Source organism: Papio anubis, chromosome 5 (assembly GCF_008728515.1).
Source record: "Papio anubis isolate 15944 chromosome 5, Panubis1.0, whole genome shotgun sequence".
Taxonomy (NCBI): Eukaryota; Metazoa; Chordata; class Mammalia; order Primates; family Cercopithecidae; genus Papio; species Papio anubis.
The window spans coordinates 168,161,214-168,184,735 of NC_044980.1; the positions used below are offsets into that span (position 1 = coordinate 168,161,214).

Genomic DNA, 23,522 nt, shown 5'->3' on the forward strand with positions numbered 1-23,522 from the left:
ATTTGAGATAACAGGTTTGAATTTTTTTTTTTGAGAGGGTCTTGCTCTGCCTAGGCTGGAGTACAGTAGTATGATTTTTATTTTTTTGTAGAGACAGAGTCTCACCATGTTGCTCAGGCTGGTTTTGAATTCCTGGGCTCAAGTAATCCTCCTGCCTCAGCCTCCCAAAGTGCTGAGATTACAGGCATAAGCCACCACGCCCCGCCTGAAATGTTCATTTTAAGTACTTATTGTCCTGCATGTTTTGAAATTTTTGCTGACTATATGTAACAAATTTGTCACTCCATCTAGGCACAAGTGTTTTAGGTGAGCATAAACCTTTTTTTTTTTTTATGAGTCAGAGTCTCACTCTGTCACCAGGCTGGAGTGCAATGGTGCGATCTCAGCTTACTGCAACATCTGCCTCCCAGATTCAAGCAATTCTCCTGCCTCAGCCTCCCGAGTAGCTGGGATTACAGGCGGGTGCCACCACACCCCACTAATTTTTGTATTTATAGTAGAGACAGGGTTTCACCATGTTGGCCAGGATGGTCTCAATCTCTTGACCTCGTGATCTGCCTGCCTCAGCCTCCCAGAGTGCTGGGATTACAGGCGTGAGCCACCGTGCCCGGCCAGAGCATAAACTTTTAAAATCTTGTAGCCACTTGTCTCTAGGGTACTGGGGAGATACTTGAAATGAGCAATTGCCATATTATTTGTTATTTTCTTAGGCAAGGAATTGTTCCTCCTGGTCTTACAGAAAATGAATTGTGGAGAGCAAAGTACGTCTATGATTCAGCTTTTCATCCTGACACTGGGGAGAAGATGATTTTGATAGGAAGAATGTCAGCCCAGGTTCCCATGAACATGACCATCACAGGTTGCATGATGACGTTTTACAGGTACGTTATGAATATGTAGCAACAGTTTGTTTACCATTACAGAAGCCCAAAGTCTATTTTTGCATGTAAATAATTTTGTTGAAATAAGTGTTATTGCATAAGTATATGAAGTGGCAAACAAGGTAATTAGCTTGCTTAACTCGTTCCGTAATTTACTTATGAATCGAAACATCATGTTGAACTCCTTTAGTTTATACAATAAAAAATAAAATTGAAGACAATAAAAAACAAAAAACGGGGCATTATTGATGTAAAAAGAAAGAAGTCATTTCACTTTTAGTTCCATTGTGTTTGAATGTTGTTACTCTGGGACTGTCTTTTTTTTTTTAACCTTTCCCCTCTGCTAAATAGCATCTTCTTAGTTGTTCAAAAGGAGGTCGAATTTTTTTTCTAAATCTTAGCCCCAAAACAGAATGAAATGGAGAAAAAAAATAAAGAGTCTGCAAGCAGATTCTCCTTTGACTCCATTCATATACATATAGGTATAGGCATGAGTGTAGATATAGGCACACTAAAGGTGTATGTGTAGACATAGACATATAGCACTCCTCATGCTGTTAGGAGGGCCCAGGACTGCTTAGCCTACACATTGTGTCTTTTTTCCCCAAAAGAAGGGATCTGGCATTTATTGAATGTCTATGCTGTACCAGGCTCTCTACAACTTTTATCTTACTTCATCCTCATGGTAACCCTCTGAGCTTGGTGTTGTCTATATCTACGGAACGAGGACATAGATGATTCCAGAGGATAAAAGCTTGCCCAGCACACAGGTCCTAAGCCTGTGGCCTTGTGGCTTTCTCCCTTCCCCAATACATCTCCTCTGTGGTTACTGGTGTCCACATTTTCTGTTCTGTGCCGCGGCTGGGTCCCGGTGATGGTAGGTATGTGACGGATGGTTTGCTTTAGGACTGCTGTGCTGCTCTGACAGTGGTCCCGGTGATGGTGGGTATGTGACGGATGGCTCTGTTTTAGGACTACGCCGGCTGTGCTGTTCTGACAGTGGTCCCGGTGATGGTGGGTATGTGACGGATGGCTCTGTTTTAGGACTACGCCGGCTGTGCTGTTCTGGCAGTGGATTAACCAGTCCTTCAATGCCGTCGTCAATTACACCAACAGAAGTGGAGACGCACCCCTCACTGTCAAGTAAGGCTATGAGATTTGACCGCTCTCTGCAGTTCTCCAACCTTCATTTTATTAAGTGGTGATACTCTCCTATTTAAAAAAGCGTATGTGTACACATTTTTATATTGTTCCGAATATTATGTAGCATCTTCTTTTGTAGCTTTTTTTCAAAAAAGTCAAGTGTTTCTTTTTCTCTCTCTCTATCAAGAAAACTGTCTTCTTCCAGCCTGCCTTCTCAGACGTTACTCATGGCTTTGGAGATACTGATAGGATGATACCTCCTTCTCACCCTGAAGCTCATGGCCCTATAGAACACACAGCAGGCAGCACCAGCCTGGCCTCTGATAAGTGACAGGCTGTTCCCCCATCTACCCTGCCTGAGTCGACAGACACCAACGTTAAAAGTAGAGGCGACAAAGTGTGGTCTCTGCAGAAATCAAGGGGAGACCATGGCGGTGTGACCTTTGTATCTGATATGTTTTTAAAATAGCTCATCTGTGGAGCCCAAAAGAAAGCAATGAGTTTAATTTTTTGTCACCTGTTAAAAAGAAAAATAGGCTAACAAGATTAGTTAACCACAAATGTTAGTTAGCGTAATTGTATTATACTTGAAAGAAAAGTGCTTCTCTTTTTTATCACTTAAAATTGCTTTTGACAACCCGTATTCTTCTACTGTTGTCATATGGAACAAAGGATCTTGAACTCTGTAACCCAGTGGTGTTTATCGCAATTAAAATTTCTTTTAAGAGAGAATTGCTTGGGCTTTATAGTTTTTGGATGATAAGACTTAGTATTTTTATACAGTTAAGATATCATTTTTTAAATGGCAGCACTTCGTTTTTGCTTTCAGTGTGTATATTAATATTTTGAGAAGTATTTTAAACAAATATGCTCCACACATTTAGCCCAATATGCATTCCCCTGTATTCATAGCTTCCTACACGCAGCACACAGCTCCCCTCCTTTCCATGAATACAAAGTCTGTATGTTTATTTATTTATGTATTTTAACCACCTCACCTCAAAGAATGCGTGTCTGCTTTTGGAGTTACAGTCAAGATACGTGTGAAGAATCCCATTTTTTACGGGTCTGCTTGCTTTTTCTCTGGATTCCCCTATTTGTGGAGTGATAATGTTGTTTTGTAGACTCTTCATTCTGAATCATTCTCTTTTATATTTCCCTTTTATTTCTTCAAATAATGTTGCACCAGTTTCCTGACATGCCCTCGTTGTCTACACGATATCCTTTTTTCTTTTCAGTGAGTTGGGAACAGCTTACGTTTCTGCAACAACTGGTGCCGTAGCAACAGCTCTAGGACTCAACGCATTGACCAAGGTACTCAGATTTTTATTTCCATAATAAAGCTGCTTAATTTGTTATCATCTGTCTGGCTCTAAATCCCTCTATTATTTCTTAAAATAGTTCAAGTCATATGGCTTTCTTGTTATAGTCCTTATCTTCAACTGCGTATTTTAGTTATATTTTCCAATAACTTTGGGAAGAGTTGTCACCGATAACACCTCCCAGGACTGTGGTCTGGGCCTGGCTCTGTGTACAAAGTGCTAAATGTTCACCATCCTGACAGCCCTCCAGAGGCATTGTAGTGGGCAGTGTGCCGCAGGCCACAGCTCTGAAGAGAGGCAAGAGCATCTCTGTCTCGGCACTCCAAAGCCCATCCTCCTGCAACCACACTTAGCTACAATGCCTTAGAAGCTTGCACGGTCCCAGCACACCCGTGTGGGAAACATACAAATACTGCCAGGAAAATTTTGAAAGTATTCTTGGCCTGAGTTTCTATGCAAATAGGACTCTGCATTTTTCAGAGTTTTCAAGAAGAAATAAGTTACTTCCATGCACTAGTACAGGAAAAATAAGATAAAACTTTTGAAATTTTCTCCTCTGCAGCATGTCTCACCACTGATAGGACGTTTTGTTCCCTTTGCTGCCGTAGCTGCTGCTAATTGCATTAATATTCCATTAATGAGGCAAAGGTAAGACGAATATGCACTCTCAGTAGGGACGTGTGCTTGACGGGGGAGACTCTTGTAATAATTAGCTTTGTTGAAACTTTAAAATATTTGTTTTAATATGTACAGGTGAAATTAGGTGAGATCTTGGATTTCCTTCACAATAATCTGGGGTTGGGGATGAGGATGGGTGTGTTGATAAAACAAGCTTTGCCATGAGTTACTGATTATTGAAGCAGACTGAGGAGTGCGGGGAGGGGGCTGAGCTGGAGTAGTCTTTCTGTGTCTGTATAATAAAAAGTTTAAAAGATATATCTCAAGCTTACATTGAGTTGTGCTTGGGTTAGACAAAGTCTATCCAAAGAAAGTTTATTCTCTAAACTAGATTCCTTTTTTTCCCTCCAGAATTTTCTTTTGGAGCTTAAAGTAACATTATTCTGTGTCTTTGGAAGTATTGTTTTAGAACTGGCAAAAATTAAAGGAGAAGAAAGGACAACAAAAGCATTTTGGAATGGATAACAAAAAACAGGGGTAACCGTAGAAGTTATACTTAGTGTTAGTAAATGTAGTTAATAAATATACAATAGGGCCACGTGCGAGTGACCTTCCATGTCAGCATACTAAGTTTGTGGACTTAATAATGTGGTGCGTTATGTCTGTTTCTCATTTGGAAAGTTGCTCAAGTTTGCACATGAGCATAGATTGAAGTTAGCATATCCACCCTTCGAATCGTATTGTTACTGAAAAAGGTTTTAAAAGTTTACTAGGTTGTTTTAGTTTTATTTCTATCAAAGGAGGATTAAACTTGTCCATGGTATTTAAAAATAGATGTGTCTGCCAGGCGCAGTGGCTCACGCCTGTAATCTCAGCACTTTGGGAGGCCGAGGCAAGTGGATCACCTGAGGTCAGGAATTCAGGACCAGCCCAGCCAACATGGCAAAACCCCGTCTCTACTAAAAATACAAAAATTAGCCAGCACACTGGCGCACGCCTATAATTCTAGCTACTCGGGAGGAGGCAGGAGAATCGCTTTGAACCTGGGAGGCGGAGGTTGCAGTGAACAGAGATAGCACCACTACACTCCAGCCTGGGCAACAGAGTGAGACTCTGTCTCAAAAAAAAAAAAAAAAAGATGTGTCAGTACCAAAAAATGACACTTGAGTGGGTATTTTAATTAAGTAGAGGCTTGATCTTTCCCAACATCGTACTGTCTCGGGACATTTCTTGAAGGCATTGGTGGAGCTCTCTGTATGTGTTTTGCTCTGCAGGGAACTCAAAGTTGGCATTCCTGTCACAGATGAAAATGGGAACCGCTTGGGGGAGTCAGCGAACGCTGCGAAACAAGCCATCACACAAGTCGTCGTGTCCAGGATTCTCATGGCAGCCCCTGGCATGGGTTAGCAGGACTTTGTCATTTATTCCAGTACAGGTTGAACAAGCGTTCACAGATCTGTGAACCAGAAAACAAAGACAAATATCATGCCTCTTAGTGGAAATCGCCTTCCCGTGGGGGTGGCAGAAAATAAACAAGTAAATAAAGTTATAGTATGTGCAGTGGTGATGAGGGCTAAGGGGGTAGGGGGCTAGGGCATGTGGGGGTGGAGGTAGGGCAGCCGGGAAGAGCACTAGGTGGAGGTGTGGGAGTGAGCCAAGTGGGTATCGGGGATGAATATTCTGGCAGAGGGAACCACAGGCAGGAGTTTGCCTGGTGTGTTGCAGGCATTATGGGTGCAGGTGCAGCTAGGGCACAGTGGGAGGGGTGGGGAGCAGTAGGAAGGTAGTCAGGAGGCCACAGACAGCAGAGCATGGATGGCGGCCCTGGCATTTCACACTTGGGATTTAGTCTGAGAGGTAAGAAGCCAGGCAGGGTTTTGGATACAGGAGCAGCACAGTCTGACTTAGGTTTTATTTGTGTGACTCTGGGTGGTGGATTGAGAATCGGCTGAAGGGGAACGAGAATGTTCAGTGGAGGCTGTCCAGGAGGCTGCCTCGGTAATCCAGGCAAGAGGCAGTGATGGGCTGGACCAGGGCCATACAGCAGGAATTTGACCAGAAGGAATTGATGGAGCAAATTGGAATGGTTAGAGCAGCTATTGATAAATTGTGTGCCAAGCAACTAGTCAGTTTTCCCTATAGGGGCTGGGATCAGCATGACCAGAAACAGAAACTCTACATTATTTAGTTCTGCTGAGATTCTCTAGTCCACCCTAAGGCTGCTTAAAGCTATCTTCAGACCGGGGCCTAAAGAAAGTTCTCAGACTGAGAAATCAGAGGGCCTGGGAGTTAGAGTGCTCTTCACAGAAAACAAACAGAAATTAGTATGTTTCATTTTCATCATCTAAACTGAACGCAAACAACACTTGGCAATTAAAATGAAGCTTGCCAATGAAGTATACTTCACCAGCTGCTGTCAAGTCATCCATTAATACTTTCTGGAGGTTTTTAAATTCCCTTTGTCACTGTGACTGCTCGTTAGCAGGCAGGCAGCGCAGGCAACAAAAGTTGAAGAAAAGTGCATGAAGGAAAACTTTGAGGAACATTCTATTCACATTCCGGCCAATTGGGGGAAAACTGCTATTATCTGATTTCACACAGGAGTGCCTTGGTGCCCTGTCTGAGGCTAATGTGTTCTGTAGGGGTGGCTGCATAGCCACAGTCCTGAAACATGGGCAAAGCATCCCCTGAGTCCAGGGACCAGCACGTTTGTCACTAACCTAAGAGGAGGCTATGGAACCCACCCTGGTGTGCCTGCTGAGCCCTGATTTACAGATTTGCTGGAATCGAGGTTGCAGCTCCAGCTTCTGCCCTGGGTTTGTTTTGTTGTTGTTGTTGTTGTTGTTGTTGTTGAGACAGGGCAATGCTGGAGTGCAGTGCTGTGATCATGGCTTACTGCAGCCTCAACTTCCCTGGGCTCAGGTGATCCTCCTACCTCAGCCTCCCAAGTAGCTGGGACTACAGGCATGTGCCACCACACCCACCTCATTTTTATATATTTTGTAGAAACAGGGTTTTGTCATACTGCCCAACTGGTCTAGAACTCCTGGGCTCAAATGATCCGCCCAGCCTGGCCTCCCAAAATGCTGGGTTTACAGCTGTGAACCACTATGTCCGGCCCTGGGTTTGCTTTTGATTGTGGTCTTTTCTGTTTTGAATTGCCTCACTCCTCTTAAGAGTTCAGCCAGCCCAGCCCATCAAATCCATTTCTAGTGATTTGGCTATTTTAACCACTATTTAGTCCCCAGAGGAGAAATACAATCTTTCTGTCCCAGTGCAATTTATAAGAATAATTGATGTATTGAAGTAGTGGATATGACAGTTTAGTCTGATAAAAGTTGTCAGCAAATGAACAAATGCTGTCCACCACATACCCAGTGTTTTACATGCATTATTGTATCCAATTTCCCCCATTTTATAGAAAAAGAAAACAGAAAACTGAAGTTCAGAGAAGTTAGGTAACTTCTCCAGGGTCACCCAGCTAGCAGGTGGTCTAGCCCAGCGGTCCCAAACCTTTTTAGCACCAGGGACCCATTTCATGGAAGACAATTTTTTCATGGACCGGGAGTCAGGAGGATGGTTTCAGGATGATTCAAGCACATTAAATTTATTGTGCACTTTAGTTCTATTATTATTACATTGTAATATATAATGAAATAATGACACAACTGACCATCATGTCGAATCAGTGGGAGCCCTGAGCTTGTTTTCCTGCAGCTAGACAGTCCCATCTGGGGATGATGGGGGACAGTGACAGATCATCAGGCACTGGATTCTCATAAGGAGCGGGCAACCTAGATCCCTTGGATGTGCAGTTCTCAGTGGAGATCGGGCTCCTGTGAGAATGTAATGCGGTCGCTGATCTGACAGGAGGCAGAGCGCAAGCATAATGCAAGCAATGGGGAGTGGCTATAAATACAGCTAAAGCTTCATTCACTTGCCCGCTGCCCTCCTCCTGCTGTGCGGCCCAGTTCCTAACAGGCCACAGATCCAAACCAGTCCATGGCCCAGGGATTGGGGACCCCTGGTCTAGTCTGTACGGAAGCAGTTTCTGCCTGACTCCAAGGCAGGATTCTTTACACCATCCTCCCTGCCTTGTGCACTTTGTTTTATTAATACTGGAAGAAAAAGTTCTTGATATTTTTATTTTTGCCTATTTAAACCTAAAAGTAAAGTTATTTTCAAGATTATAAAATGATCTGGCTGGCAGAGGATGTGATATGACTTTTCAAAAATTTAGAAAACAGGAACAGTTTTCAATTTAATAAATTCAAATGTAATAATTTAAAGAATTACTACAAACTGTTTTTACTGTGACAGTGGAAACAGCCTAAAAGTGACAGAAGTTTTCTGTTAAATGGTTGAAAAAAAAATGTAAGCTGAAAATTGACATTAAATAAAGATTTAAGTGGATCTGTCTTTATTTGCAGCCATCCCTCCATTCATTATGAACACTTTGGAAAAGAAAGCCTTTTTGAAGGTAAGCTGTAGTTCTTTTGTCATTTTCTCAACCCTTTTTATTTCTTTTTAGATTTCAAACTGTACAGAGTATTTCTTACCTAAACAGTATAGAATTTGAAGGCCACTTTCTCCTGGGCACTTATGTAAATAAAAAGATGTTCCCAGGAAGATTTGATTTCTAATCTCAGATATTTGAAAAAGCTTTTTGTAAATAAAGACTGCTACTTTTGAGAGGTTTTAACTCAGTTACACACACAGTCATCTATTGGATGCCTGGCTGGGTAAAAATGAAGGGATGATGTGAATTTGGAATGATATGTGTACAAGTCAGTAGTCATCCTATCAGGAATGAAAAAATCATTCAGAGTAGCAGCTTCATGGGGTCTCAGTTTGGGAACAGTTACCACAGTTCCTCTCATCTCAGTGACAAACACTGAACAGAAGACAGTTGGGCATGTTGCATAAGTTTCTTGCTGTGACAGATGGAAATTTCTGTAGATATTTTCCTGGCATTTTCTCATGCGAAGGAGCTGGCAAATGATAAAAGCAGTTAGCCCCATCTTAGCCCACCATTGCCGCATTGTTCCAGGCTGTTACACAATGATAAGATGAATAACTGTTGTGTTCTCCCCACTTTCATCTTAAGTTGTGGTTTTTTTTAGCTTTGCTTGATATCGTACCCTTTGATCATCATTTGGAAGTGTGTCGCCTCACCTACTCTTCCCACCGAAGCCCCCTACCTGCCCCACTCCCCACATGGAAGGGCCCACTGGTTTCAGAACCCCACATGAAGGTCCAGAGAGATGATCAGGACAGCTCATGGCTCAGTCCTGGCACCTCAGTGGCTACAAGGGGGCCTGGTTGTAGCTGTAGTCCTTCAGACCTCAATGAGAGATAATTGCTCTGAAAAACTAATGGCTAAATACTGTTAAGGTACCCATGCACACCTACCACTTCCCAAGTTCATGGTTGCTGGTATACGTCAGTGTTGCATTTCACCCATGCAGAGAGGACCGTAGGACAGAAATGATAGTACAGTCATTGCTTATGACACAGAGGCAGCTTATATTAAAATCCCTACTTTTCCATGTTCAAAACACTTTCAGATTCTATTGTGAAGGCAGGCTTCACCGTGCCCCTTCCGCAAAGGCTGAAGAGATCACTTCCTCGGCAGCTCATGATACCCATGCGGTGGTGTTCACCTTGGTTGGCCTTCCGCTTGTTCCCACTGCCCCGGGCCAGGTGTGCCTCCTCTGCAAGGATGTACTCATCTGGGCTTTTACCTTAGAAATGACCAGACTCCTCCGCAAACAAGAAACTAATTGAACATTCTGGGCTTTTTTAAACGATGATGCTTGGGGAGCATTCAGTATGACTCATCCATCCCCCCACGCCTTATCTCTCCCCAAGTGGAGAGCTGGGAAAAAAGGCATCAGCTGTAGGCAGGTGACTCACGGAAATTTTTGCAGTAAACCAAAAAGTTCGCTGCCTAATATCTGGTGCTTCTGTGAACAGTGTTCTTGAAGAATAGTTCCGTTGTCTCTTTACACTTGGGTCATTCTTAATGGCACGTTCATTGGGAGCGAAATTGATATGGTTTGGGTCCTATGCTAGTTCTTATTCCTTAAGTTCTAATTCTTTTATATTCCCTTTTATAAATGTGGACTGCTGTGTCTACTCAGTAGGCTTTCAGGACTGCTAGTTGAATGGGAATGTAACATTTATTTGTTCATTCATGTTTTTTTTTCAACAGCCCTTTGCTGAATGCTTGTTTATGCCAAGCGATGTGGTAGACACTAGAGTCCCAGAAAGAGGATGTGACTCCTGCTCTCAGGGAGCATGTAGCATGATATAGGGAAGAGGCACAAGACAGATTGTGAAAATACACAGTGTTTAAAGTTTGGGGCACAGAGGGAGCGCATAGGAGGTATCTTACCCAACTGGTGTAGGTGAGCAGAGACTTCTTTGAAGAGGACGGGGTGAGGGCCACACACTCTGCAGAAGCCCAGCAAGTACACAGAGCAGGAATTGTTGGAGATTTGTGGATGGTGAGGTTGGCTGGGATGTAGGCAATGTGTAAGGAATTGACTATATCATATATAAAAGTTAACTTTCAGTGGTTCATAGAATCTAAATATAAAAGTCTACAACTATAAAACTTCTAGAAGAAAATACAATAGAACACTAGGGCTAGGCAAAGACTTATTAGACTCAACACAAAAAGCACAGCCCATGAAAGAAAAATCGATGAATTAGACTTCATCGGATTTTTTAAATTCTGTTCTTAAAACTACACAGAAAATGAAAAGAGAAGAAACGGCATGGGAAAAAATGTTTACAAGGCATGTATGTGATAAAGGACTTGTGTCCAGAATACATAAAGGATCCTCAGCCCTTAAGCTGGGCAGAAGGTCTGAACAGACGCCTTACCAAATACATACAGTTCTCAAGCACCTAAAAAATGCTTAGTATCTTTAGTCATTGGGAAATCTAAATTAAAACCACATGAGCTGCCACTCAACGCTTATTAGAATGTCAAAAACTAAAAAGATTAATCATAACAAGTGTTGGTGAGGAAATGGAAGAACTGAAACCCTCCCCACTGCTGGTGAGAATTAATGCGGTACAGTCATGTGAGAAAATATTGAGGCGGTTTCTTACAAAGTTAAACAGATGCTGCCCTGTGATCCAGCCATTTCTTTCCTACTTCTTTACCTAGGAAAAATAGAAGCACATGTCCATGAAAGACAAATGTTCATAGCAACTTTATTTGTGATAGCCAAAAACTAGAAACAGCTCAAATTGCTCAACAAAAGGAAAACGGATAAACACCTTGTGAATACAAGGGAACACTTAACTCAGCAATAAAAAGTAACAAACTAGTGCTACACACAACATGAAGGGGTCTCAAAGTAATTACACAAAAGAATAGATACTGTATATCGAGTCCTAGAAAATGTAAACTAAATCTAGTGACAGAAAGATGAGAGGTTGCCATATAATGGGGTGCAGGGTTTATGGAAGAGGGAGGAACTGCAAAGGGTACAGGAGCAAGAAAAACATTCGGGGTGGTGAATATTTTCATTATTTTGATTGTGCTTATGGCTTCACAGCTGCATATAGATGTCAGAACTTACACACTTCAAATATGTGCAGTTGTATGTCAATAAAGCTATTAGAAAAAGATCATGGAGGGAGAGAGAATTTAGAGTCATTAACTTTTAAGGGTTTTTCTTTTTTTGCCTTTTGTGTGTGTGTGTGTGACCGAGTCTTGCTTTGTCACCAGGCTGGAGTGCGGTGGCACGATCTCGGCTTACTGCAACCTCCGCCTCCCGGGTTCAAGCGATTCTCCTGCCTCAGCCTCCCAAGTAGCTGGGACTACAGGCGCCCACCACTGCGCCTGGCTAATTTTTTGCATTTTTAGTAGAGATGGGGTTTCACCATGTTAGCCAGGATGGTCTCGATCTCTGGACCTCATGATCTGCCCGCCTCGGCCTCCCAAAGTGCTGGGATTACAGGCATGAGCCACTGTGCCCAGCCTAACTTTGAGCTTTTTACTTCATTGAAAAATATATATATATATATATATATTTTAAACATATAATTACTGTCTTTAACTCATTTAGACTTTTCATCTAAACACCCTCTGTTTGCACAGTTCTGTTAGGTATGATATGTCTCTACCTTGAGACATTTTGTGAATATCTAGTGAAACACCAGCATCCCAGCTGACGAATGTTGTATCTGACTTTCTGATGGAGAGGAAGGGATGAATAAGGCAGGATGGGATGCTGGGGTAGGAGCTGGAAGAAGACATGGTATCAGGTTGGGTTTTGGCAGGATACTGTAATTGTCTAGGAGCCTTGTCTGTGCGAGGAGCCTTTCCATCAAAACCCTCTGCGTGAGCCACAGTCAGCACGTAGTTTGCACATGCCCGCCTCCAAGGTGGCACACAGCTGCTCTCTTTTGGCTAACAGATTAGCCCAGTTTGCTGCAGACCAGAGTCTACTTAAAATGAGGTGGCTGCTCTCACAGGTTCACGTTCATCCATGAACAGGCTCTCGCTCAGTACTATGCCTACCCTCCCATCACCAAGTCTGTCCCAGCCCAGATGTCACCTGGATAGGAAGTGCTAGGGGAGTATTTAGCATCTCCTTATGACAATCCTTCACCATCAAACAGAGACGGTTGCCAAAGATACAGTGTTTTCCTTTTCATTCTGTCTTTTTTTTTTTTTTTTTTGTTTGGGATGGAGTCTCACTCTGTCGCCCAGGCTGGGGTGCAGTGGCCAGATCTCAGCTCACTGCAAGCTCCATCTCCCGGGTTTACGCCATTCTCCTGCCTCAGCCTCCCGAGTAGCTGGGACTACAGGCGCCCGCCACCTTGCCCGGCTAGTTTTTTTGTATTTTTAGTAGAGACAGGGTTTCACCATGTTAGCCAGGATGGTCTCGATCTCCTGACCTCATGATCCGCCCGTCTCGGCCTCCCAAAGTGCTGGGATTACGGGCTTGAGCCACCGCGCCCAGCCTCGTTCTGTCTTTTGAGGAGAGAGACCCCCTCTGTGTAACCTGTAGGGGTCAGTTTCCTTGCCGATGCTTCTCCCTTCCTCTCTAATCCATCCCTTTCCCCTCTTACGCCAACCCTGATGAACCTTTTCTCCAGAGGAGTCTCTTTGGGGACGAGGGTACGCCTCCCATGCATGTTGTCTTCTAACAGCTTGTGTTGACTCCTAACTAAGCTGGCTGATTTCATTACAACCAGCTCACACCACCTTGGTTGCAGTGATTTCTGTGGCCCTATTTATATAACCATATATCTCATCACTCTTTATATTGTGTATTGAAGTACCACTCCTTTTTTAAAACTAAAAATCTAACAGCATTTATTCTCCAAAAGACCAACCAACTTGTTCATTTCCATTAAAAAAAAAAAGGTGTGACTAGCAAAAATGTTTTATGCTAGAAATAGTTTTAACCATACTGACAGCAACTAAAACCAAAAAGACGAGGTGCAAAGTGGGGTGAGGGATGGTGAGCATTTGTTGGGTTTCTGGTATATTCCAGCCACCATACTAGGTGCTTCATGAATGTGATCTGGCATCTTCCTCCACACACTTTTAGGAAGCTGTTAATGATGTTCATTTTGCACCATAACAAGGAAACGGAAGCTTGGAGAGGCTAGACTCTGCCTGTGCTTCCCCACAGTCAGGAACCAACCGGAAGGGCAGAGACTTGAGACCTTGGCACCAGGCTATCCTATCTCCTCAGCCAGGGGATACGTTACAATTAAATGACAGCTATCTCCCCACCTCCACTATATACCCAGGCAGTGCTCAGATTAAATGGGGGGATGTGGGAAAAAACAGAAGCCACTTGATCTTTGCGTGGGTGCTGATTTACAGATCAAAGAAGGCTACAGGAAGTTAGGCTAACACCGTTGTTGCAGCGTTTCCCCCAAATTTCACTAACCACCTTCTATCTGGATCTTGAAATATGGTGAGGTTCCTTCCAGTTAATCACAAGAAATTGTCTCTAAGACCCTGTATGAAAAGTATTCAAAGTCATTTATTTCTCAACGCAGAGGTTCCCGTGGATGAATGCACCCATTCAAGTTGGGTTAGTTGGCTTCTGGTGAGTAGAAATTACTTTTACATAATTAATTTCTTTTTAAAATATAAATACACAGCGTATGAAAGGTGACTGGGTAATATGGGATACAAATTTTGAAAATGAGCCATCTCAGAACGTCTGGAATGCATGGCCCCAGATAATTAAATAGAAGTAAACTGTCTTTAGAGGAACCTACAACATGGGGGCTATTCATGTGATTCTTTTTTAAATCGTTTTATCTCTGTGACTTTTCCATTATTTTGGCAATCCTAGGTAATAAAACTTACACAAACAGGACTTATTTTTGTTAGACAACACAGAACATAATGCTCTGAAGAAAGAAGGGATTGTTGTAAAATAGAAAAATAATCTGAAAAGTTAACCATTTAAAATGGTCTGACCTTTTTTTGTATTTTTTTTTAAGTTTGGTGTTTGCTACACCCCTGTGTTGTGCCCTGTTTCCTCAGAAAAGGTATGTATTTGTATTTGTTATTCTTCAGAATAATCATGAGTTTTAATCCTAAAAACCAATGGAAGGTGCAGGTGCCATTATTCCATTTCATTGGCAGGGAAGTTGAGACTCAAAAGATACTGAAGCCAGGGTCTCTAAAAGGAAGGGATGGAGGCAGAAATCAAACCCACATCTGCCTAATTTCAGATGTACCCAGTTCTTTTCTACCCCCTTCCATTAAATTTTAAAACGCTTTATTCTTTTATAAGAATCAGATTAACTCTGGTGCAAATTTGCTTTTATGAAAATTTAAAATATGGTCCAATCCATTGGCAAATGCATCTGTAATACAGATATGATAGGATGTAAGTTCCGCCCCCAGGGACAGCAATTATATGCACTTAGCTTAGGTGGTTGGTATATTTGCTTCCCTTCTTCCCACTTAGTTTTTTGCCTTAAAAGCTTTCTCGTGCATGCCTTTCATCACAAGCTGCCCTTGAATCCTGCCTGTGATGTGAGAACAGGACTAACTGGCATTAAATCGGCATTTTCGACATCAGGTCTCCAGCCTGCTCTTGACCTGACACCAACATGCAAAGCGGCGGCATTTTGTTGTCTGTCGTTTTCTGTGTTATCAGGCCCCTTGCCATGGTAATAGCCTTTCCTTCGTGGGCCGGTAGGTCCCGAACATACCATCTTTAATCCCCTAGCCTTGCGGAGTCGGTTTTGGATGAAGCGTCTGTTCTAGAACTAATGCGGTCACATGCCTCTACCTGATGGAGAACTCCACCTTGTATCTGCTCTCCCACTCTGTCTCCGACCCCGCTGTGTTTGAATAGACATTTAAACCTCATGGACAGGAGCCCTTTATCACCTTGGGCCTGCTGAGGAGCCCCCCGTGAAGAGGGCAGGACCTTCAGAACTTGCTCTGGGAGCCTGATTCAGACGAATTTCCTCATCTCTACAGTGGGATAATGATACCTGTTTAACTGCACAAACCCCAGAGTCTTGGGGCTCAACCTGAGAATGTCCATGTCTATAGTATGTGGGCTGATGAACACTGGTGTTCAGCAGCTGACCTTGATTTAGCAATTTAGACTTCGAGCACATAAAATGCCGAGGGGCGTGCCTGATACCAAGGAAACGCCTAAGAAATGTAGCTGTAATTATTTTCAGGTTGAAAAGATTTTAGATTTGAAAACCCATAGAGAAACTTTCTACTTTGGCCTTGATTTTCTTTGAGTGCTGCGAGAAAAAAAATATATATAGTCTAACATTTATTTTTTAAGATTCATTTAAACTCTAGGTGTAGAAATGAAAAGCTTTCTGTAACTACTAGTGTCCTCAGGTCAAGGCCCTCAGAAAGCGTGTGGTTTTACATTTGTGAAACCAATGGTCTTTTGTTTTACTGTATTTTAAAATAACTTCTTACTCTGTTTTATTGTTTATACATTGTTTGTATGTTTGGCTTCTTTAGGTCCGTGGCTCCTCGGTTTCATAGAGTAGGATTAATAATATTCCTTGGCTTGTAATATAGTATCCTCATTGATCCAAGCATGACCCTGTTTTCCTTATTTTTATTTTATTTATACTAGTAATATAATGAACATCCACAAATTCGGTGCCCAATGAGGCAGGAGAATCACTTGAACCCAGGAGGTGGAGGCTGTGGTGAGCCAAGATCATGTCACTGCATTCCAGCCTGGGCAACAGTGTGAGATTCCATCTCAAAAATATATATATATATATATATGTATATGTATATTTATCTCCAATAAGTTACATCTTATAGACTCCTCCCAACCTGTGTCCCTGCCTCCCCTGCAGATTTAACCACTATACTGAATTTCATGCTCTTGCATTTTATATTTGTGTATGTATCTTTAGTTTGTCTTCTTAGGAACTTGTTAGACAAGGGTGTCACACTATCATAAGATATATAGTCTTCTAGTACTTGTTCTTTTTATTCAGTATCAGAACTAAGATTCATCTACATTATTGCGTGTACCTGTAGTCCATTCGTTGCTATTGTTGTATCATAGTGCATTGTATGAATGCGCCACAGTTGCCCATCTCCCATGTGAACAAGTGATAATGAAAACATTCTTTATTAACATTTTTGAGAAGCAGCAAATGTGTTGCTTTGAGAGACATTTATAGCTTTAAATGTTTATATTTTGAATAATGGATAAAAATCAATGCACTAAATGTCCAACTTAACTTAAAAAAAAGCACAAAAGAATAAACATCAGAAAAGAAGGAAGGAAGGAGATTAAGATCAGAAATAAATAACAGAAAGAGTAGAGGATCAACAAAGTGAAAACTTGGTTCTTTGAAAATAGAAACAAAATAGGCCGGGCGTGGTGGCTCAAGCCTGTAATCCCAGCACTTTGGGAGGCCGAGATGGGTGGATCACGACGTCAGGAGATCGAGACCATCCTGGCTGACACGGTGAAACCCCGTCTCTACTAAAAAAATACAAAAAACTAGCCGGGCGACGTGGCGGGCGCCTGTAGTCCCAGCTACTCGGGAGGCTGAGGCAGGAGAATGGTGAACCCGGGAGGCGGAGCTTGCAGTGAGCTGAGATCTGGCCACTGCACTCCAGCCTGCGCGACAGAGCGAGACTCCACCTCAAAAAAAAAAAAAAAAAGAAAAAAGAAAATAGAAACAAAATAGACAATTGTCTGGTGAGATTAATCAAAAAGAGAGAGAAAAGCACAAATAATATGAATGAAAAAGAGGCATAACTGTAGATTCAGCAGTGATTAAAAATAATATCAACATTATACCAATAGATTTGAAAACAGGCAAAATAGACAAATTTCTGGAAAAAATATTAGCAAAGCTGAAAAATTAAAAAGTCAGAATAAGCAAGATAGTCATTAAGGAAGCTGAAGCAGCATTTAATCTTCCTCCTACAAAGAAAACACAAGAAACAGGTAGTTTTACAGGTAAGTTTTTCCAGCTGTCAAGAAACAGATTATTCCAATTTTGAACAAACTCTCCTGGAAGATAAAAAAGAGAACACTCCCCACCATCCACCAAGGTTTGAATAACTTTAATTCCAAGATCAGACTTGGGCCTTTAACATACATTCGTAGTAATTACAGATACTTAGAGATCAATGGCAAAACAGAAGGACCAAGAGGCGGCATAGCAGGGCTTCGGGATCAAGAAAGATCTGCCTTCAACATCTCAGTTGCACCTCAGGTTTCCTTACCTGTACAATTATGATAATACTGGACTTCTAGAGTTTTCATAAGGATTAAAATGCATAATGTCTGGCCCAGCAAATGAGCAATAAGTCATAGCCATTATCGTTACCATCATCAATGTCATCATTGAGTAAAATGACTCAAAGACCCACTACATAAGCAGTAGCCATCGTGGGATTTTTTTTTCCTACTTTTTTTCTATATTCGTAATTGTTAAAATTTGTTTTGCATATTTGAAATATAAACTTGTATCCTGACTTTTTTTTAACCTTACAGTCTATCACATGTCAACTATATTAAATACCAATTTTTTTATTGTTTTTTAGAGACAGGGTCTCACTCTCTTGCCCAGGTTGGAGTGCAGTGGCACAGTCATAGCTTACTACAGCCTTGAACTTCTGGGCTCAAGCAATCCTCCTATCTCAGCATCCTGAGTAGCTGGGGCCACAGGCATACACCAACACACCTGTCTTATTTTTTATTTTGATAGATACAAAAATTTGGGTCTCACTAGGTTACCCAGGCTGGTCTCAAACTGCTGGCCTCAAGACATCCTCCTGCTTCAGCCTCCCAAAGCTCTGAGATTACAGGTGTGAGCCACTGCGCCCAGCCTCAAATTTTTTTTTAAACTAATTACATATCAAAATATTAGCAGTTTTTCTGGTAGGTATTCTGGACAATTTTCTTTATACTTTAATGAGTATGCGTTTCTCTCAAAGAATAAGCTTTTTTATATATATATATACCCATAATACCTTCAAATACATTCTTAAGCACTTAAAGACTAACAGCAGTTATCTCTCAGTGGGATTATAAATGTTTTGGGGTTTTTTTGTACATTTTAGTATTTTCTGAAATTTTTTCAATAAGCATGTATTATATATGGTAAACAAAAGCACATTAATGCAGACAAATTATTAATGTTATACATTTCACTGACTGCATATATCTTTTGTTATCAATGGTGAACATTGCAAATGATTGATACTGTTTTTCTTAGGAAGTGGCATTGCCACAAATGGTTTTTCCAGCACCAGCAGGGTCTGAGAGCGTCATCACCATACCCTCTTGCCAGCAATAAGAGATTTCACCTTTTAATAACGTGAGAGGGAAAAGTTGGGTGTTGGGTTCTTAAGATGCATTTCTTCCATTATGAGTGACAATTTTCTGAAAGGAACATAATCTCGTTTTCTAGCCGTATGAAGCATTTCTCCAACAAGACCCACTGTACCAGTCCTGGGATCTCCACACCTGTGCCTTCTCCATGCTCTTTCTAGATCCTGATTCTCACCTCTGCCTGTGTAATAACCCTGTCATTTCTCCCTTATCCCAGTTCCATGTCTGTGACAAGCTTGGAGGCCGAGTTGCAAGCTAAGATCCAAGAGAGCCATCCTGAATTGCGACGCGTGTACTTTAATAAGGGACTGTAAAGCAAGGAGGAAACCTCTGCAGCTCATTCTGCCACTGCAAAGCTGGTGTAGCCATGCTGGTGAGAAAAATCCTGTTCAACCTGGGTTCTCCCAGTTACAGAAACCTTTTAAAGATCCACATTCGCCTTTTAGAATAAAGCTGCTACTTTAACAGAGCACCTGGCATGGGCCAAGTGCCTGATACTCCCTTACATTGAATCATGTTATGATTTATAGAAATACCCTTCCTTTAGCTTTTATAGTCATTGTTTTTCAAAGACAGTATACCAGCCATCACCCAGGGTTTTAAAAAAGTACTAATAGACATAGAATAGGTGCTCAGTGTATGATCAGTAAATATTCTATTGATTATCAATCAATGAAAAGAGAATCTGTTTAAAATATTGAATTTTCATCTCACTCCCATTCCAAATCAAGGAGATCTCAGCAGTGAACTGGGAAAATACAAAAGCTCTGGGCTAATGTATAAAAACCTACCCCGAAATATTAAGGGCAGTTTGCTTCTAGTGTGGGGACTGTGCTGGCCCAATGAAGGTAACGAAGTTTTTGGATTTGGAGGGTGAAAGCTCCTTCACACCCCTTCCAAAAGTCAGTCACGGAACACGGCAACATGCCTTCCTGCTAGATCATTATATACATTCAGATTGTGGGTGGATTGCCTTGGTTGACTTTTAATTTATTGTTTTATGTTCTTATAAAGATGTTAATCTTACCTTGCAGTTATTGACTTTATAGTCAATTATTTACATCAAATAATGAAATTACTGAAATGTACAAATGTCAAATTTTGGAAGTATATTCAATACCAACGCTGTGTGAGTGGGCTGAATCTAGTTCATTGGTTTTTTTTTGGTAAGAAGTGAGACTACAGTTCCAGCTACCTACATGTCTTTTCTTGTCATCCTTATAGATCTCTTTGGCTTTCAGAAAGATACAGTGATAATGTGTATGAATCAGTCACAGTGAATTTTACTTGAATATTGTATGTTGCATTCCACTTCATTGGAAGATAATGAAATGTACCACTGTTTACATCATCTGTAGTGATTTCACAGATAATATATTTAATATAACAGATTATGTTTCAAGTCTGTAGATGTCGAACGTCGTAGACAGTCGGCCCTCTGTATCCATGAGCTCTACATCTGTGAATTCAGTCAAGTTTGGATGGGAAATATTTTTTAAAAAGATACAAAATATACATAATAATGAAAAATAATACAAATTTAAAAACCAATACAGTATAATAACTATTTACATAGTGCTTACATTGTATTAGGTGTTATAAGCAATCTAGAGATGATTTATCAAGTATACAGGAGGATGTGCCTAGGTTATATGCAAATACTGCGCCGTTTTATATCAGGAACTTGAGCATCCGCAGATATTGGTATCGGAGGGCGGTCCTGGAACCAGCCACCCACGGATACTGAGGGGCGACGTTTCACGAAGTGTAGATCATTGTATTCAGAGATTGTAAGTGAAAAAATATATAGAAACTCTTTAGTTTTGGCAGATTTTTTTTCTGACAATGTGACCAGACTGAATTTCCTCATAAAGAAAAAATGGCGTGCCTTGTGTCTGTGTTTCTCTTTTCTCTGAAAGGATTAATAGATCTGAAGCTTTGGGCCACTCGGAGCCTTCCTTGATGCTGCCAGAATCTCCTCATTTAGATTTTTTGTCTTAAACCATTGGAAGCAAAACGGCTTTCCCGTGACACTCTGGTCTTGGACAGGTTCTGTTGTCCTCGACATGTCTCTTTAAAACGTGGTAAAAGCCTGAAATTCAGGGCAGATCTCCATAAGGTGCTGAAGGGACTCTTTTCGTAGGAAGCTAAGGCACGGTTGCCTGCCCCAGGTGTCCTGCTCCTCTCAGAGTCCTCCCGGCACCAGGTAATCTGTAGCTCCGTTTCAGAATGTTAACCTCCAGTGAAGAGCTCATGACTGGTTAGAAGACTGACAAACTAACCAAAATTTTACACACTCCAGTTATGTGTGTTAAAAGTTATCAAAGGAATGGCCAGGTGCGGTGGCTCACCCCTGTAATCCCAGCACTTTGGGAGGCCAAGGCGGTTGGATCACCTGAAGCCAGGAGTTTGAGACCAGCCTGGCCAACATGGAGAAACCCTGTCTCTAAAAATACAAAAAATTAGCCAGGCGTGGTGGCGCACACCTGTAATCCCAGCTACTCGGGAGGCTGAGGTAGGAGAATCGCTTGAACCCGGGAGGCGGAGGTTGCAGTGAACCGAGATCACACCATTGCACTCCAACCTGGGCGACAGAGCAAAACTCCATCTCAAAAAAAGAAAAGATTATAAAAGGGATGATGAACATGGAGCTGCGTCTTTTTAAACATTGTTTTTTGATGCTTCAGACTCTTAATGCTTTTATATAAAGCTATAAACTGTGTATGTTAATCATGGTTTATAACAAAGAACAAATAAACCAAGATTGGCAATCCTTGCCGATCTTTTAGAAATACCCTTTCTGGAGAAAAAAATCCACATGAAGTGCAATAAGCTTGTAAAGCTAAGTAGTTATTAATATTTCTATTAACATGATATAAAGGATTATGATTGTAAGTGTTTACTGACTGGCAGTTTTTATTTCAGTATTAGCACAGTGTCTTGCCAGTATTGGAGGCCATGTATTATTTCAGTTCAACTGGATGAAATGTTAAATAAACTCAGAATGAAAATAAATTCTCTCTTTTATTTGTACATAAAGGATAAAGCAGTTTGTATGTTACAATTGATGGTACTTTTCATTCAAACTTAATATCTGCAGTACCATCAGCAACTCCTAATGAAAAGATATTTTTGTATTTTGCCTTTGACAAGAAATATATTTCTATTTTGAGCTACCAGTCTTCCACCTTTTTGAACCTCATATACATAGAGGCACACCCACCCCCCCCAAACCCCAACGACAGTGTGATTCCAGGAATATTAATGATGGGCATGGGGGATGGATTTTGGCTTTAAACTCTGATGGCCAACACCACTGCACATGACAGTGATGTAAATGTGCTTTTATATTATTGATCTGATTCTAACCTGGAACTGCATTTACTGACAAAGTCTAAATTAACCTAAGATTGGGGAGTGCCTTAATAAAAGACTTGATACGGGCCAGGCGCAGTGGCTCAGGCCTGTAATCCTAGCATTTTGGGAGGCCGAGGCAGGCGGATCACAAGGTCAGGAGATCAAGACCATGGTGAAATCCCGTCTCTACTAAAAATGCAAAAAATTAGCCGGGCGAGGTGGCGGGTGCCTGTAGTCCCCAGCTACTTGGGAGACCGAGGCCGGAGAATGGCGTGAACCCGGGAGATGGAGCTTGCAGTGAGCTGAGATCGCACCACTGCACTCCAGCCTGGGCGACAGAGCGAGACTCCCTCTCAAAAAAAAATAAAATAAAATAAAAGACTTGATACAGAGCTGAGCATTTTAACTTCCTTGGCCATGTTTCTGCATTTGTTTTGCTACAGTAACTCTGTTGTCACTGAAATTATTTAAATATATTCAAGAGCGTGGGTCTAGAAATCAGAGCCAGGTCCAATCTTCATTGCACCCTTTTATAAAAGATACGCATTTAGGCCAATGACATTCTCTGTGACCTTCATTTTGTGGTTTTTGTTTTGACTCTTTGGAAAAATCATTGAATCATAGAGTTGTTATAAAGATTAAATGAGCTAATCCCTGCACAGTAGACACCATATTGCCTGGCACTTGGTAAACATTAAACGAATGGTTGCCTCTTGTATATTTGCTCTAGAGACAGTGGGTGTGCATTCAAAATGCCAGCGTGTCATTGCTAAAGGTAAGATTTCAGAACCCTGGCAACTTTGCCAGAGATGGCACACAACTTAACTAAAAATATCAGATTAAAATGGTCAAGTGGAGACTTTAAATCTATCCCTTAAAAATGTCCAGCAATTAAGGTTTTGCATAAATGAGACAGAAGCCAGAGAGTCTCCACTCACAGATGAGCAAATGGGCTTGCGTTAGTGAAGTGCATGCTTCAGGCTGCTCCTGGTCACTTGAAAACCAGATCTGACATCCATACCTACAACCTTGTCCAAAAATGTAGACAACTGGAATATGCTAATAAAATTAATTTTTCTTCTGTGTATTCAGAGTTTTACTAAAAGCTGCAGAAAAATAAGATTACATTTGGTGGGATGAGATAAGGCATCACTTAAACCCTAGATAGTCAAAGTGTGGTCCGTAGACCAGAGACATCCAAACTTGTTAGAAATGCAGATTCTTAGACCAGACCCCCGACCTGCGGAGCCAGGATCTGACAGGTGCCAAGAGCCCCAGGTGATCCCTGAATACATCGCAGCTTGAGAAGTTCTGGCTACAGCCACATTCCTGGTGTTCCCAGGGGTCAG

General features: G+C 41.6%; 1 protein-coding gene across 5 annotated transcripts in view; it reads left to right on the plus strand.

Annotated features, from left to right (window-relative positions):
- Positions 1 to 21,831, plus strand: part of SFXN1 (sideroflexin 1) — a 50,252-nt gene extending 28,421 nt beyond the window's left edge. For 2 of the 5 annotated variants that reach the window (XM_009209593.4, XM_009209594.3), the window contains exons 3-11: positions 740 to 881; positions 1,926 to 2,024; positions 3,263 to 3,338; positions 3,909 to 3,994; positions 5,239 to 5,366; positions 8,395 to 8,444; positions 14,006 to 14,055; positions 14,459 to 14,506; positions 19,034 to 19,500. In XM_009209593.4, the coding sequence (XP_009207857.1) occupies positions 740 to 881; positions 1,926 to 2,024; positions 3,263 to 3,338; positions 3,909 to 3,994; positions 5,239 to 5,366; positions 8,395 to 8,444; positions 14,006 to 14,055; positions 14,459 to 14,506; positions 19,034 to 19,130 (776 nt within the window). In that variant the 3' untranslated portion in view covers positions 19,131 to 19,500. Of the gene's footprint in view, positions 1 to 710; positions 882 to 1,925; positions 2,025 to 3,262; positions 3,339 to 3,908; positions 3,995 to 5,238; positions 5,367 to 8,394; positions 8,445 to 14,005; positions 14,056 to 14,458; positions 14,507 to 19,033 lie in introns of all 5 variants that reach the window. The other 3 variants (XM_003900549.3, XM_009209591.4, XM_009209592.3) reach the window with 3 other exon arrangements.
- Positions 21,832 to 23,522: the final 1,691 nt, after the last annotated feature.